This window comes from Ischnura elegans, chromosome 5 (genome assembly GCF_921293095.1).
Source record: "Ischnura elegans chromosome 5, ioIscEleg1.1, whole genome shotgun sequence".
Lineage (NCBI taxonomy): Eukaryota > Metazoa > Arthropoda > Insecta > Odonata > Coenagrionidae > Ischnura > Ischnura elegans.
In genome coordinates, this window is record NC_060250.1 from 47,656,465 (window position 1) to 47,669,562 (window position 13,098).

The 13,098-nt window shown below is 39.6% G+C and overlaps 1 protein-coding gene across 1 annotated transcript in view; it reads right to left on the reverse strand.

The window, feature by feature from the left end:
- Nucleotides 1-13,098, reverse strand: part of LOC124158824 (E3 ubiquitin-protein ligase HECW2-like) — a 54,029-nt gene that overhangs the window by 40,114 nt on the left and 817 nt on the right. Inside the window, exons 2-3 of the mRNA XM_046534169.1 lie at nt 11,011-11,181; nt 3,182-3,351 (exon numbers count right to left, since the gene is read on the reverse strand). Of these exons, the coding sequence (XP_046390125.1) occupies nt 3,182-3,351; nt 11,011-11,181 (341 nt within the window). The remainder of the gene's footprint in view (nt 1-3,181; nt 3,352-11,010; nt 11,182-13,098) is intronic.

A 13,098-nucleotide genomic window follows, 5' to 3' on the forward strand; every position in this document is an offset into this window, starting at 1 on the left:
GGCACAGATAGAACTTCTCTTTTGCCTCAAACTAAATCATAATGTGGCTTCATTTAGACATGATCAGAGTAGTGTTCAACGACATGCTTCACTTAAGATAAAATATTTATTGTATTTAATTATTTTTTCAAATTTATTCGATTTATTCAAGAAAATAATAAGAAATATACAGTTCTCAAGCTGGGATGAAAGGATTTGCTTGGGTTTGGACTTTAGATTGGTTTTTCAAAGACTGATGTTTTCTTCCTTTGCACAAACTGAAAGACATAAATGGTTGAAAGATTGTAAAATGTATGGTATATTATGGTATTTGGAGGAGGCGACCGACAGCTAAGGTCATTTTCACCATGCGGGAAGGGTAAGGAAGGAAGGGTGGAGAGAAACCCGCCGTCGGCATTAGCCTGCTCTTAACGAAAGGCGCCAAGGGGACCACGGCTTCACGTCTCATCCGACGGACGGAGTGTTGCGCTTGAAATGTCCTCCACACAACACTCAAGCAGGGATCGGGCAGTCTCTGAAAATTCTCTGCCACTGCCAGGATTTGAACCCGAGCCCGCCGGGTGGGAAACCTACACTCTAGCCACCACACCAACCCGATCCCCTTGTAAAATGTAAAAACATTGTAAAACAAAGAAATAAAATTTTGGAAATTATTAACAAGCATATTTCAGATGAAATATCAGGGGAGAAGACACATCAGTGATTAGACACCAAGTCCGAAAACGGAGAAACCCAAGGCAGCAGGTTATACCACAATACCCTATGTGGCAGGCACTAGCGAAAAGATGGCGAGGCTTCTCCGAAAATTCGACGTTGCAACACATTTCAACTGTGTTAAGAAGACTGGAGAACTTCTTCCGACTCCTGAGGACCGTATCTCACCTCACACCTATGAAGGAGTTTACGAAATTGAATGCAGTTGCTGTATGTCATACATCGGACAGACTGGGAGAGCTCTGAAGTGCCGCATACAAGAACATAGAAGAGCGATGAAAAATAAACAATTCCATCTGTCAGCTGTGGCTGAGCAAACTCTGTTTCAACCAGGACACAACATCAACTGGGAAGAAATAAGTCATTGCCAGAAAATCCTGATGTTTTCCCAGGATCAACCGAGAGGCGATTGAAATATCTAAGCATCCTCATAATTTCAATCGAGAGGATAGCTACCAACTCCACAGTACATGGAAGAGAGGCTTTGCCCCATACCCCTATGCTATTGGCCACAAGGCGACCAATCAGGGAGAGCATACACCACTGGGCTGCCTATATAATGACGGCCAAAACACCACATAAGCACTTCGACCTGAAGACGCCTGCTGGAATGCAGGAGAAACTGTTATCTCCAACACAACCATGATGCGGTGAAACCCGGAAAATTAAAACCCGGAAGCCTACATTACATTTCGTGACTCTTCTCAAGAGATTGAACAACAATTGGGGGAATCTCGGATCCGTAAGATAATAGCCACGGCGTAGATTTCATAATACCACCCTTGGCCCTCAATTAGCCCATGCCTCTGAGGTTTTTTTCCTTTCTGAGACCATACAGACCATTAATCATTATCTTCGAAGGAAAATATCAAGTTACATGGGAACAATGGAAATGTGTTTCATCCTTGCCCCGTTTCACCAACTGACCTTATTCGGTCTACCAGCTTCAATACTTCCAGTTTCTTGAGGTCAAATGATAAGTGAGTCACCTTCTGAGCCCGAAGATATCTTGATAGATTACAGGAATTGTATGACATGCACGAGGTTCACAAAAGAATGAGACCTAATGCGACGCATATCTGACATCATTTAAGTATTTTAAGCTGTAATCGATTGACCCAAATATTTTTAGTTACAGCAAGGCTAATAATATTCAACATAGTCCAAACAGGACAATTTCGGAAGGAACAAGCGTAGCATGAGCACATTCAAACAAGACGAGATGGACTGGAAACTTCAGGCACATATCACATAGTTGCACCTTTGCCCCTTCGCTTTGAAGGCAATGACGTCACATGTAAGATCGGACGTATTCTTCCCAAGCTCCTTTGCTTATAGCCTCGTTGCTTGAAAGACAGAGGGAGCGCGCTCCTTACCCTCTCCTACTCCTTCATCGCTCTTACTTACAAGCATTTCCGATTACTTCTATTCACTATTTAATCCAACAATGTACCCACTTGTTTGAATTTTTTAAACCCCAGGTTTCAACTTCAGCATAACTTTCAATTGCAATAATCCTCATAATAATGTCTAAAGATGATTTATTTTTTATTTTTTTAAAATCAGGTCCTTGACATAAGAAAATTACTCAGCAAGACAGATGTTAACCAGGTATTGTCCTTTAAAACCACGCGTTTCTCTAAGTTTGATATGTGATTACTACATGCAGTATAAAAGCCACAGGATGCCCATTCACGGCAGTAAATTTAGCATGCCCTCTGGAGCGAAACCCGGTGCAATCTTTTCCATGTTCACCTCTTGAGGTACCAACGTAACAGCGCAATGCTTACGAGTAAGAAACGCAATCAGGAGCATTGTAAAAATACGTCACCAGGAGAGAAAGTCCCCTGCCTGCGGCTTGTTTTTGATCTACAGTTTCAGATGACACACTCATGCTGAAAACGAAGGCCACTCAGTTCTTCTTGGACTTGTGACTGGGGAAGGGGGAGGGAGGGGGGAAGATAAGATTTTTGCGTAAGAGATGCACCTCCATTTTCAGCAACAATTTCTAGGAGAAAAGGTGCGTCTCTTACACGCATTTATACGGTAATCCTTACAATCAATTGATCAAATCAGCAGCAATGAAGTGCCCGAGAGAATTAAAATTCATAACAGAAATATACATATTTTACTAACTTAAACTGTATACAAATACATTCATACCTCTAAAACCTCAAGTGATGAAGTAACATTAATGGATATTGCACCAAACCACATGACGAGCATTTAAAATTGCCTAATGATGTGACGTGGTGCAACGTAGAATCTAATGTAACCATAATAATCACTGCTCTCATGCTTCCAATTCACAAATTTCACTTTTTCATTACGCAGTCCTTTCATTGATTGTAAGGTTATTGTCCTAGAATCCACAGTAAAATGTAAGTGAGCTCCAGTGAGTGAGTATGTTTCCACACTGGTATCAGGTAGAAGACTTGATTGCATAGAAAGAGGGAAGGTGGCTGACCTGACCATCCCACGCAGGGTGTGCTGTGCCTTCACGCACACTTGTCCTCGCCTGTGCCCCCTCTGCCAGTGGTGTGGCAGGGCCTCCATCACGGCCTATGGCTCGGATACGCAGCTTGGCATAAGGGTCAGGGGGAGCTGCACCACGGCGGAGACCGCGTGCTGACAGACCTGAAGAAATGAGGCAAGTATAAACAAATAGGTGACACTGGCACTACAGCAACAAGGGGGGGGTGGCATGAACAAAAGCAAAATATCAGCAAGTTTAAAATAATTTGGGCATGTGCGAGTACTCGAAAATTCAAGTCGAGTAGTTGGTACTTGACACGAGGGCTTTGAGTACCAATACAAACGTCGAGTCGAGCTGATTCAGTTGCAGAGCTGTCGAGACCGGTAGGTCAGAAATCTACTGACAGGAAGCACTGTCATCAAACTCATGTAAGAATATCGTTTGTAAAACAAATCAATCGTTTTATTTCCTTGGCCTGGGAGTTTCAGCTTGCTTTATATGTAGTATTCAACCACTATAACAGTCAACGTGGGCGCTGAATACCTTTTCGTCAGTAGCAGCAGCTGACCCTCTTTCAACCTTGTGGCATGTTTGGAGTAATCGGAGGGGAACACTGTATCATAATTTCTTATGCGATACTTTTAAAACCTAACCTAATTTCTTTACTTGAACACTGAGAGAATACGTAAAAATTGTTAAGATTTCTAAGAAAAAAAAAATGTAGCTTTTAGGTTTTATCTGACAATGCACATTTGAAGGCAATTGGTGGCATCTTTAAGCCTAAATGAGTACTACAAACATCCTATGTCAATTGTTGTTTATTGCTTTGTCGACAATTTGTTTCCTTCTAGAACTAACAAAATTACAGTTCCTAGAGTTAATTAAACAAAGTGAGATATAAAGAATGGTTTATTTTGTTCTATGAAACTATAGCAAGTTCTACTGTTTGCTCACTTTGTCCACTTAAATTCCACAAAGATTCAAGATCCAATACACTGTTCATACAATTCTTGATAAAAATTTCCAAGGTTCTCACATCTTGCAATTTTGGCAAGGAAGTACTTGCCCAGCCACACAAATGTGTATAGGAAGAAAATTGTCTTCAGGTAATACAGTGGAAAATCGATCTATCCTATTCCAAGGGGATGGACGAAAAAAAACAATAAGTGCAAGAAAGCGATCAATACGGGAATGTTTGACTAGGTTACCTAAGCAGCAGGAAAAGCAGGATTTTGGAGAGTGGTCGTGAAATTTCTTTAAAGAATTCAAACTGGAATTCAGCTGATTAACACATTCACTGCGGAGCACATCAATTGAAGTGGTCCCATCCAAGCCGAGATATGGAGCACATCAATTGACGTGCTCTGCCGGTCGGACGGGCCTTTCTCCACCTCCATACGTGACTAATATCCACTTACCAGTCTTCCAATTGTGTGTATGGCCTTCAGCAAGCTTTCCTCTTTCGACCCGTGTGCGCTGCTTGTAAAAAGCAGTATTTGAACGGAAGTTATGGTGCGAAAACTTCTCTCTATTTTTCATTCTTATTTTATCAGCCGGTTCCGACGACTTTCATGAAAATCGGGCCCGCATTGAATGTTTTAAGAGGTTATTTGGTTACATTGACCAATACCGCTATGCGTCATCGAGGGGGGGGGGGTCATAAGGTCTGACAGGTTTTGTCATATTTGAGATTAAAAACAAAATACAACAATTATTGTCCAAAATATTATCTTTATTTTGGTATAAAAGTTATTTATATTTTATTAAGCTATTTTTCTTTCTTATTTTAAAGGCCATATTTGACAACTTAAATGAAAATCGGGCCCACATTGAATGTGTTAATGGAATATTTGAATTTTATGGAAAAACTTTGGGCATATTGTTGATTCGACGAACAGCTCTTTAAAACACCCTAAAGGAACACAACACCTTGCAAAAAAATGATTGCATGCCGTCTCGATAATTACACTGAAAAGATGCATTTCGGTCTGGTGTATGTATTAGAGATGTGAGAATAGTATCCGCAAATACTCGAATACCTCGAATACTAGAAAGTATTCGATATTCGAGTTCTCGAATAATTATGCTAAAGGTACGACCTCGAATACTTTGAATTTTGTGCCACACACTGTCGCACACACGTCGTTAGTAGTTGACTCGGAAAAATGTAGAGAACTCAAGTCGTTTTTTGTGCATGCAGTGCCGTTTTAAGCAAGTTGACAAACTAAATCAAAGAAAAGAGTTCCACGTGGGGAACCAAAAATGATCGGGTGAAAAAATCCAAAAACCCCCACCAAGAGAACCTCAAAGTCGTGGGATAGTAACTACATAGCACAATTCCCAAAATCCGCTACCCCCTCCATCCATCAGCCCTCGGCCCTTCCTCTGACGTTTTCCTCTTCTCCGAAATCAAACAAAAGGCCCCAGCTCACACACGGTTCGTATTACAAAGACCATAAATCAAAAGCTTCAAAAGAAAATATCAAGTTACGTGAGAATAATAGAACAGTGTTTCACCCTCTTTCTCCCCGACTGACCTTTTTCTGCCTACCTGCTTCGAAGTTCCCCATTTCTGGAGGTCAACTGCAGCATGAGTCATCTATTAGCCCAAAAGATGTCTAACAATGACTTTCGGCAATTGACATTTCATCTTTATTGGATTGAAATATTAGTCATGTGCGCATAATTTAAAAAAGAATAAGACCAAACACGACATATTTCTGACTTTATTTACGCATTTTATGGTAGAAAATAAATGTCAAAATAGGACCGAGACTTGACATTCCGGCGAAACTCAATATCCTCGCAACTAAGCTTCTCGGAAGTTGATGTGGTATTTTTTTCCGAAAACATATATCAAGTTAAGATATTTATGAGTTATGCTATAAATATCTGTCACAGTCACAGATAAAGGGATATTTTCTCAGGATATTTGGTTTCTCCCTGCTAGCAATTCGAATTCATCTGCTTATCTCGTGAGAACTTCCAAAGATGGACTGAAAATAATTGAAGAAGAAGAAAATCCGGCGGAGAAGCGCGTGTATTTTGCAAAATGTCTCAGATTGTCCGCTAGCACTTGACAGCAAGAGTGGGGGTAAAGCGAGCTAACTGTTGAAAATAAGAAGTTGGATGAAGCCGAGTATCAGATGGGCGTGCCACTGAAATGGCGTTTGGTAGATAAGAATATATACATCAGACAAATCCATCGTAGCAGTGTAAAAGCCGAGACGGCATGCAGTCATTTTTTCGAGAGGTGGTGTGTCCCCTTAGGATATTTGATAAAGATGTTAGTTGAATCAATTATATGCCCAAATTGTTACCATAAAATATTCTATATATAATAAAATAAAAATATCTAAAATATTTGGAGTTATGTTTCAAGAAATGTCTTTAATTCCATAAACCAAATAAGTTTACCGATAGATTTTCACTCTACAACACCAAACTCACTTAATAAACTGTAACCAAACAAACAGCAAAAGAACATAGTATGCATACTGATTGTAACCAGAGCAGCTAACAGCCATAAACTCATTCATCTCAACTTAAGAGAAACTAATGAAGTTTTACGATAATAGGCCATGTTTTCTTTCTGATTTCTTGACTAGAAGTATATAATTTTGATCATTTACATCACTATAAAATTTATAAGTGTTTAACACGTTCAGGGCGGCATGACCCACCGGTGGGTCATGGCTGGCCTATCCCCATGGGCGGCATGACCCACCGGTGGTCACGTTTCCTATGCGAATTAAAGGAGCTTCTGCCCACGTTCGCCCATGAGGACGGACTTATTACGTTCTTCATCGCCCATGAAGGTGTTTTTAGTAAACTTTTTACTGATGCCAAATCGAACTTTTTGCCTAGAGAAAGGTAGCAAGGAAAATGACGGGTAATGATGTAAAGGTTCAGTATTTGATGTTGTATTTGCATTTGTGCGTGAAATATTTTCAATTTTAGTTTAACTAATCGGAAAGATATTCAAATGAACTTGATCATCGGTAATAAACTTCCATAATTTTATGAAAAGCGTAATTCTTGCATTGCGGGTTGCCTATCCGTCGATTATAGGTTTTTAAAAAAATTCTAGTTGTGTTGCGTACAAAGTTCTCATTCATATCAATTCCACAGGCAGTTTTATGAAGTTTATTCAGTAATAAAAGAAAATAAAGAATATTGCAGTCATATTGAAGGTAGACGAGAGCTACATATAGTTGATTCGTTATTGAGCCATTATTTTCTATGACACGGCAATCTCTAGACGTAAATTTTATGCTATGCATCGTCTATCAAAAGTATATCGAAATATAAATCAAGTTGGTTTGGCTTTATTTACATTTTACGACAAAGATAGGTTAACTAAAATATTCATACAATTTACGTGGCATTATGCATCACTAGAAATGCTTTTTTCGTTTTCAATAAGACTGTAAGATAGCCCTAAAAGAAGGACGATTACCTTCCTTGATTACACGTTGAAATACTACTACACTCACCGTTTCAATTACATGGCTTTCACATATCGAAGATGTTCCAATTCCGTAGATATTTAGAGGGTAGCATACACCGGAAAAATTATTTAGATCGAAAACAAAAATGGAGAAAACATTTCAAAACTATAATAAATGTCATTTTCAGTTTGGATATCCTAATTGGGTCAATGGAAACAATTTTCTAAATGGGGAATACAAATGAGCACAACGAAAACTTGCCGAATCTCTAATATAATTTCAAACTATTTTCAATACAATCACTTATTTACATTATTTTCAATATATTCACTTATTTTCTTTGACATTGTCAATGGTGAATTTTGTTGAAACAATCCAAGCACATTGTAGGGTGTCCATCACATTCCTCACAAAATGTGTTCACTTTTTTTTGCCCTCTTGCTCGCCTCTTTCGTTCCCTTTTCTTTACCCATTCTCTCGTAACAATTGAGGCATCTCTTCCTACTTATCCTTGCAATACCTTCATATTTACTTAGGTTGTGCAAGGACTTCCACTTCTTCGAAGCTGGAACACCTCCCCCAGCCACATCGCTAAAGACGACATCTTCTTTCAATAATCCATCAATAACTTTCTCTCGAAAATTCAGCATTTCCATTTTTTTATTTTGGCCATAATTATTATATAAAACCCATGACTTCACCATGCATGTCCCAAGAAGCAGTTCTAATGCCAGTTTCTAATACCACTTGAGAGATCGTCTGATGCAACTATAATAAGCAGACATTTGGTTGGAAATGTCTACCCCCTTTTTCGCCCTATTGTAGACTATGATGGCTTTTGGTTTCATTATTTCCCCTCGCTTAGATTTCGACGTGGTTGGTTGCAAAATCTCACCAAGGTCGGGATTAGAGGATATCATCATAAGTGGTCTTTTGTCCTGCCATTTCATCATTCTAACACCTTTTCCATTTTGCCTTGCAATAATTTCCCCCTTTTCAACTTTTTTTGACGAACCTCTGGTGGATTACCTTTCCGATTCACCCGCATTGTGCCACAAACATAGGTCTCCCTACCCAAAAGGTCTTCAGCTAGGCCCATACTTGTATAAAAATTATCAATGTACAATGTCCGCTCAGCATCAAAAAGTCCCTCCATCAGTTGCAGTACAACTTTGTGTCCATGTCCAACCTTCTCCTTCTAGTTTGGCACTTCACTTTTACCAGAGTACACTTGCAAACTATGCGTGAATGAGTCAGGGCTACACAGTTTGTAGCATTTTATTCCATATTTATGAGACTTTCCAGGCAGGTACTGCCTAAAATGTAATCGACCTCTCCAAGGTACCATCTGTACGATTGGTGCAGTCTCCCCATTCATCGGAGCTTGATAACGGGACATGCTCTTCCTCTTCAGGTGAATCTTCTCCAATTTCGTCCTCTGAATATGAAATCTTCTTCGAAATCGGATGAAATGTATGAATCATCGGAGTCAGAACTAAATTGAGATGCATCTGAGTCAGCCATCTCCTCTAATTTTTCTTTGCCACTAATAACACAAAAATCACTGCTCCACAAAAAGGCAAGCAAATTAGACTCGTATACATATCTAGTGGCACTCGTTTATTAGCCAAGACTGAAAGTTCTTCTCTCACTGCAAGGAAAATTTTGTCACCATTGTACATGTAAGGCCCTCCGCTTGGCTTGACTAATTTGAAACTCGACGTGTGGATTGCGTTGTTGTGACAAGGCCACTATGTGAGAAGCGATGCCGCACAAGATTAGTCAAAAACGAAACTGTCGGGGGATTAGCCTCCTAAGGGTTACTTGCAACACCCAATTGTGGGTAAGCTTACGATATTAACTGCACCCACAAGTGGGTCTGCCTGCAATAAAACTGTAAGCAAAGCTTCACCTATGCCAATAATAATTTGGTTTCTTATCCGCAGACTATGGAAATAATAGATTCAAAGGTTCCACCCCAACCACCATCCCTCTCCTAGGAGGCGTGATGTTGGGTGCGGAATATCGTCAGCCCTAGCCTTTTCTAAGCGCCGGACAAGTGCGGTTAGGCCCGTCTTGAGTCTACGAAATCCCATGGAACGCCCACCCCGAAAGGCGAGAGAAGGGGAAAGCCATTGTTTCGTATCGGGTGCTACGGACTGAGCGGTCAGTCGCCAGCGTCACAAAGGTTGAGGTTTTCCCGATTATTTTGGGGATAACCATTTTCGCGACTTTCTGAAAGCATAGAACCTCTAACAATGAAAGCAGGAACGAGATGTATGATTTCCTCCCGCTGCATTTTGTTCCCAAAGCAATAAAACCGAAGCAAGGCATCACAGCGAAATAGAAAGAGTGTAATGAAGGCTCAGAAGAAATTCTAAACAGTTGCAAAAAAACTATGAAATACCAAATTTTTTCTGATACTTATAACTGAATACTTATAAGAAGAGTAAATAAATATTTCATCGTTTTCATATCTAAAAGCACGTCTTATTTGTTCATTTTGAAGGTATTTACGTGACAGTAAATAAATATCGAAGAAAATAAAACGTGTAATACGTTGTTGCATATGCAGAAGGGGATTAATTTATAGCTAAATATTGCATTCTGGGCTTATAATAATATTATGTGTATAAATTATTTCATTGTTTCCATTTTGTACATTTTGAAGGTATTTTAGGTGACAATAAATAAATACAGAAGAAAATAAAACGTGTAATGCGTGGTTGCATACGCAAAAGGGGATTAATTAATTACTAAATATCTGTGCATAGGTTTTCCAAAATTTATTGCAATTCATCATTTTCAACTATACCAAAGAAGTGTGCATTAATTTTAACATGATTGGATCGATTTAATTTTTACGAAAATTGACGCCCACGGGGAAGAAACGCAAATTTCACGATAGCCGCGAACGTGTTAACCTCAATATGCACATGAGTAAATTAGAGTTACTGGGATGGTGAGGTTTTTGACATCAATTAACATTCCGCAAGTGCTGTCTACAGGGAAGACCATGCTGAAATTTTTCATACCTGGAAAATAGTTGCTCAGGCAAAAAAATGGACTGAATTTTGGCAAAGGAGTACTGTAACTGTATGTTTCCCACCTAGAATTGATGCTATAATTTGGTCAATTTGAGAAAAATAATTGTCATTGTACTTGGGGTTCTAGAGTGATGTCTAGATGTCACAAGAAATACACCTGATTATTATAATTTCAATTCTGTAAAGCACAATTTAAATGGTTGAAGTAAAAAAATAATATTAAAAAAATCCTCATCTTTAAGCACAAGTTTAATTTGGAAAGGTGGCAGTTGCTTATGAGGTGTTTTGAGACTGTGAATAAGCATGCAGTGGGTAAACTCACCAGATACCCGGAACTGGACCAACTGTTGCGGGTCATTGAGCGGTGGAATGGTGGCATGGGCTGCAGCCACCAGTTGGTGAGGATGGATAGGCTCCGAGGCGGCAAGGCAAGCGAGGCTGAGGCCAGAATAGTAGCGGAAGCACCACCGCCCCACCGCCCCCCCTTCCGCCACTGCAATCAACAAAGACGTTGCTCAAGCACTTCCAATAAGAATAATACAAATTTTTTTTGGCTTCACACTTCAGAAAGTTTTTTGTGGAGACCACAGGCTCGTAGCCAGCAGGGGTGAGGAGGAGCTTTGAGGCTTCAGCCCCCTCGAAATTTTTTCCCCAGCAGCGACTAACCACGATTCGTCTGCTGAGGAGACCACTAGTCCACGAGCTATATCCTCTGATACTCCATTTTTCGTTACAGTTACATTTCAGAATATCTACTAACAATTAACAATGCATTTGACTTCAAACATTGGACAAATGAATAATATAGCTAACTTAATCAAATCTATGGTTTTCGTATACACGAAAATGGAAACAAAACATCAGTATACGCAAACCCCATACCTCCAATGCACTCCCAAAGCAAATTTATGGCTATGTGGCTGACAGACCTGGTCAGAAATAATGAACCACCTTAGTGCAGGTTCTCCGGGAGAGCATGCCTCAAAAGACTGCTCTACACCCATTCCACTCATATCTTGGCCAATAAAATAGCCATTTTAGGCCAACAAGGAGCTGAGGATGGATCTCCTCTTAGCATAATGGCACAATAATAATCCTTCTTGTGGTCTTTTCTCGTTTATAAGTTCATATTCAATGCAGGCTTAAAAATGTAAGAGAGAAAAAAATAGTCCTAGAATGGTGGTGGATTCGATGGACTGGATCATCACGCTTCCGTACTCCACAACTTTCACATTTTCTACTTTTCCAGCAAAGATGAAGTGATCATTGATCCATTTGATCAATACAAAATATTTTTAAAACAAAAAAATTAGAGATGGGTCGAATAGCAGATTTCTCGAATTCGAATATCGAATTCGAATATTAAATCATTGCTCGAATATTCGAATACCTCGAATTTCGAATACCTCGAATACTAAATGATGGAATGTTTGACTCGGTTGCCTATGCAGCAGGCAACACAAGATTTTGGGGAGTAATTTTGATTTCCTGTAAATGATTCGAACAGGAATTTAGCTGATTAATGAATATTTTAATTTTATGGAAACAATTGGGCATATCATTAATTCAACTAACATCGCTTTACCCCCACTTCTGCTGCCAAGTGCTAGCTGACAATCTGAGGCATTTTGCAAAATACAAGCTCTATTCCACCGTATTTTCTTCAATTATTTTCAGTCCATCTTTGGGAGTTCTCACGAGATAAGAAGATGAATTGGAATTGCTATCAGGGAGAAACCAAATATTCTGAGAAAATATCCCTTTGTCTGGGACTGTAACAATAAAGATTTATAGCACCAATCATTAATTGTAACTTGATATATGCTTTCGGAAAAAAATACCGCATCAACTTCCGAGAAGCTCTGCTGCTCATATCGAGTTTCGCCAGAATGCAAAGTCTCTGTCGTATTTTGACATTTATTTCTTTGCGTAAAATGCTTAAATAAACTCAGAAATACGTCGTGTTTGGTCTTATTCTTTTCTAAATTACGCGCAAATTACTAATATTTCAATTCAATAAAACTGTGTAACATCAATTGACGAAAGTCATTCTTAGACACTGTGCTAATAGATGACTCATGCAGCGGTTGACCTCCACAGAATTGGGGAACTTCGAAGCTGGTAGGAAAAAAAAGGTCAGTGGGGGAAAAAAAAGGGAGGGCCGGAAACACGTTTCTATTGTTCTCGTGTAACTTGGTATTTTTTCGAAGCTAAGGTCTTCGTAATATGATCCCTGCGCGAGCTGTGACCTTTTTTTTATTTCGAAGAAGAGGAAGGCCTCAGAGGGGGGGGGCTAGTGCTGAATGGAGAGGGATACCGGATCTTGGGAAATGCGCTAATGTAAGTATCCCACGGTACTCACACAGCAGTTGACCTCCAGAAATGGGGAACTTCGAAGCAGGTAGCCAGA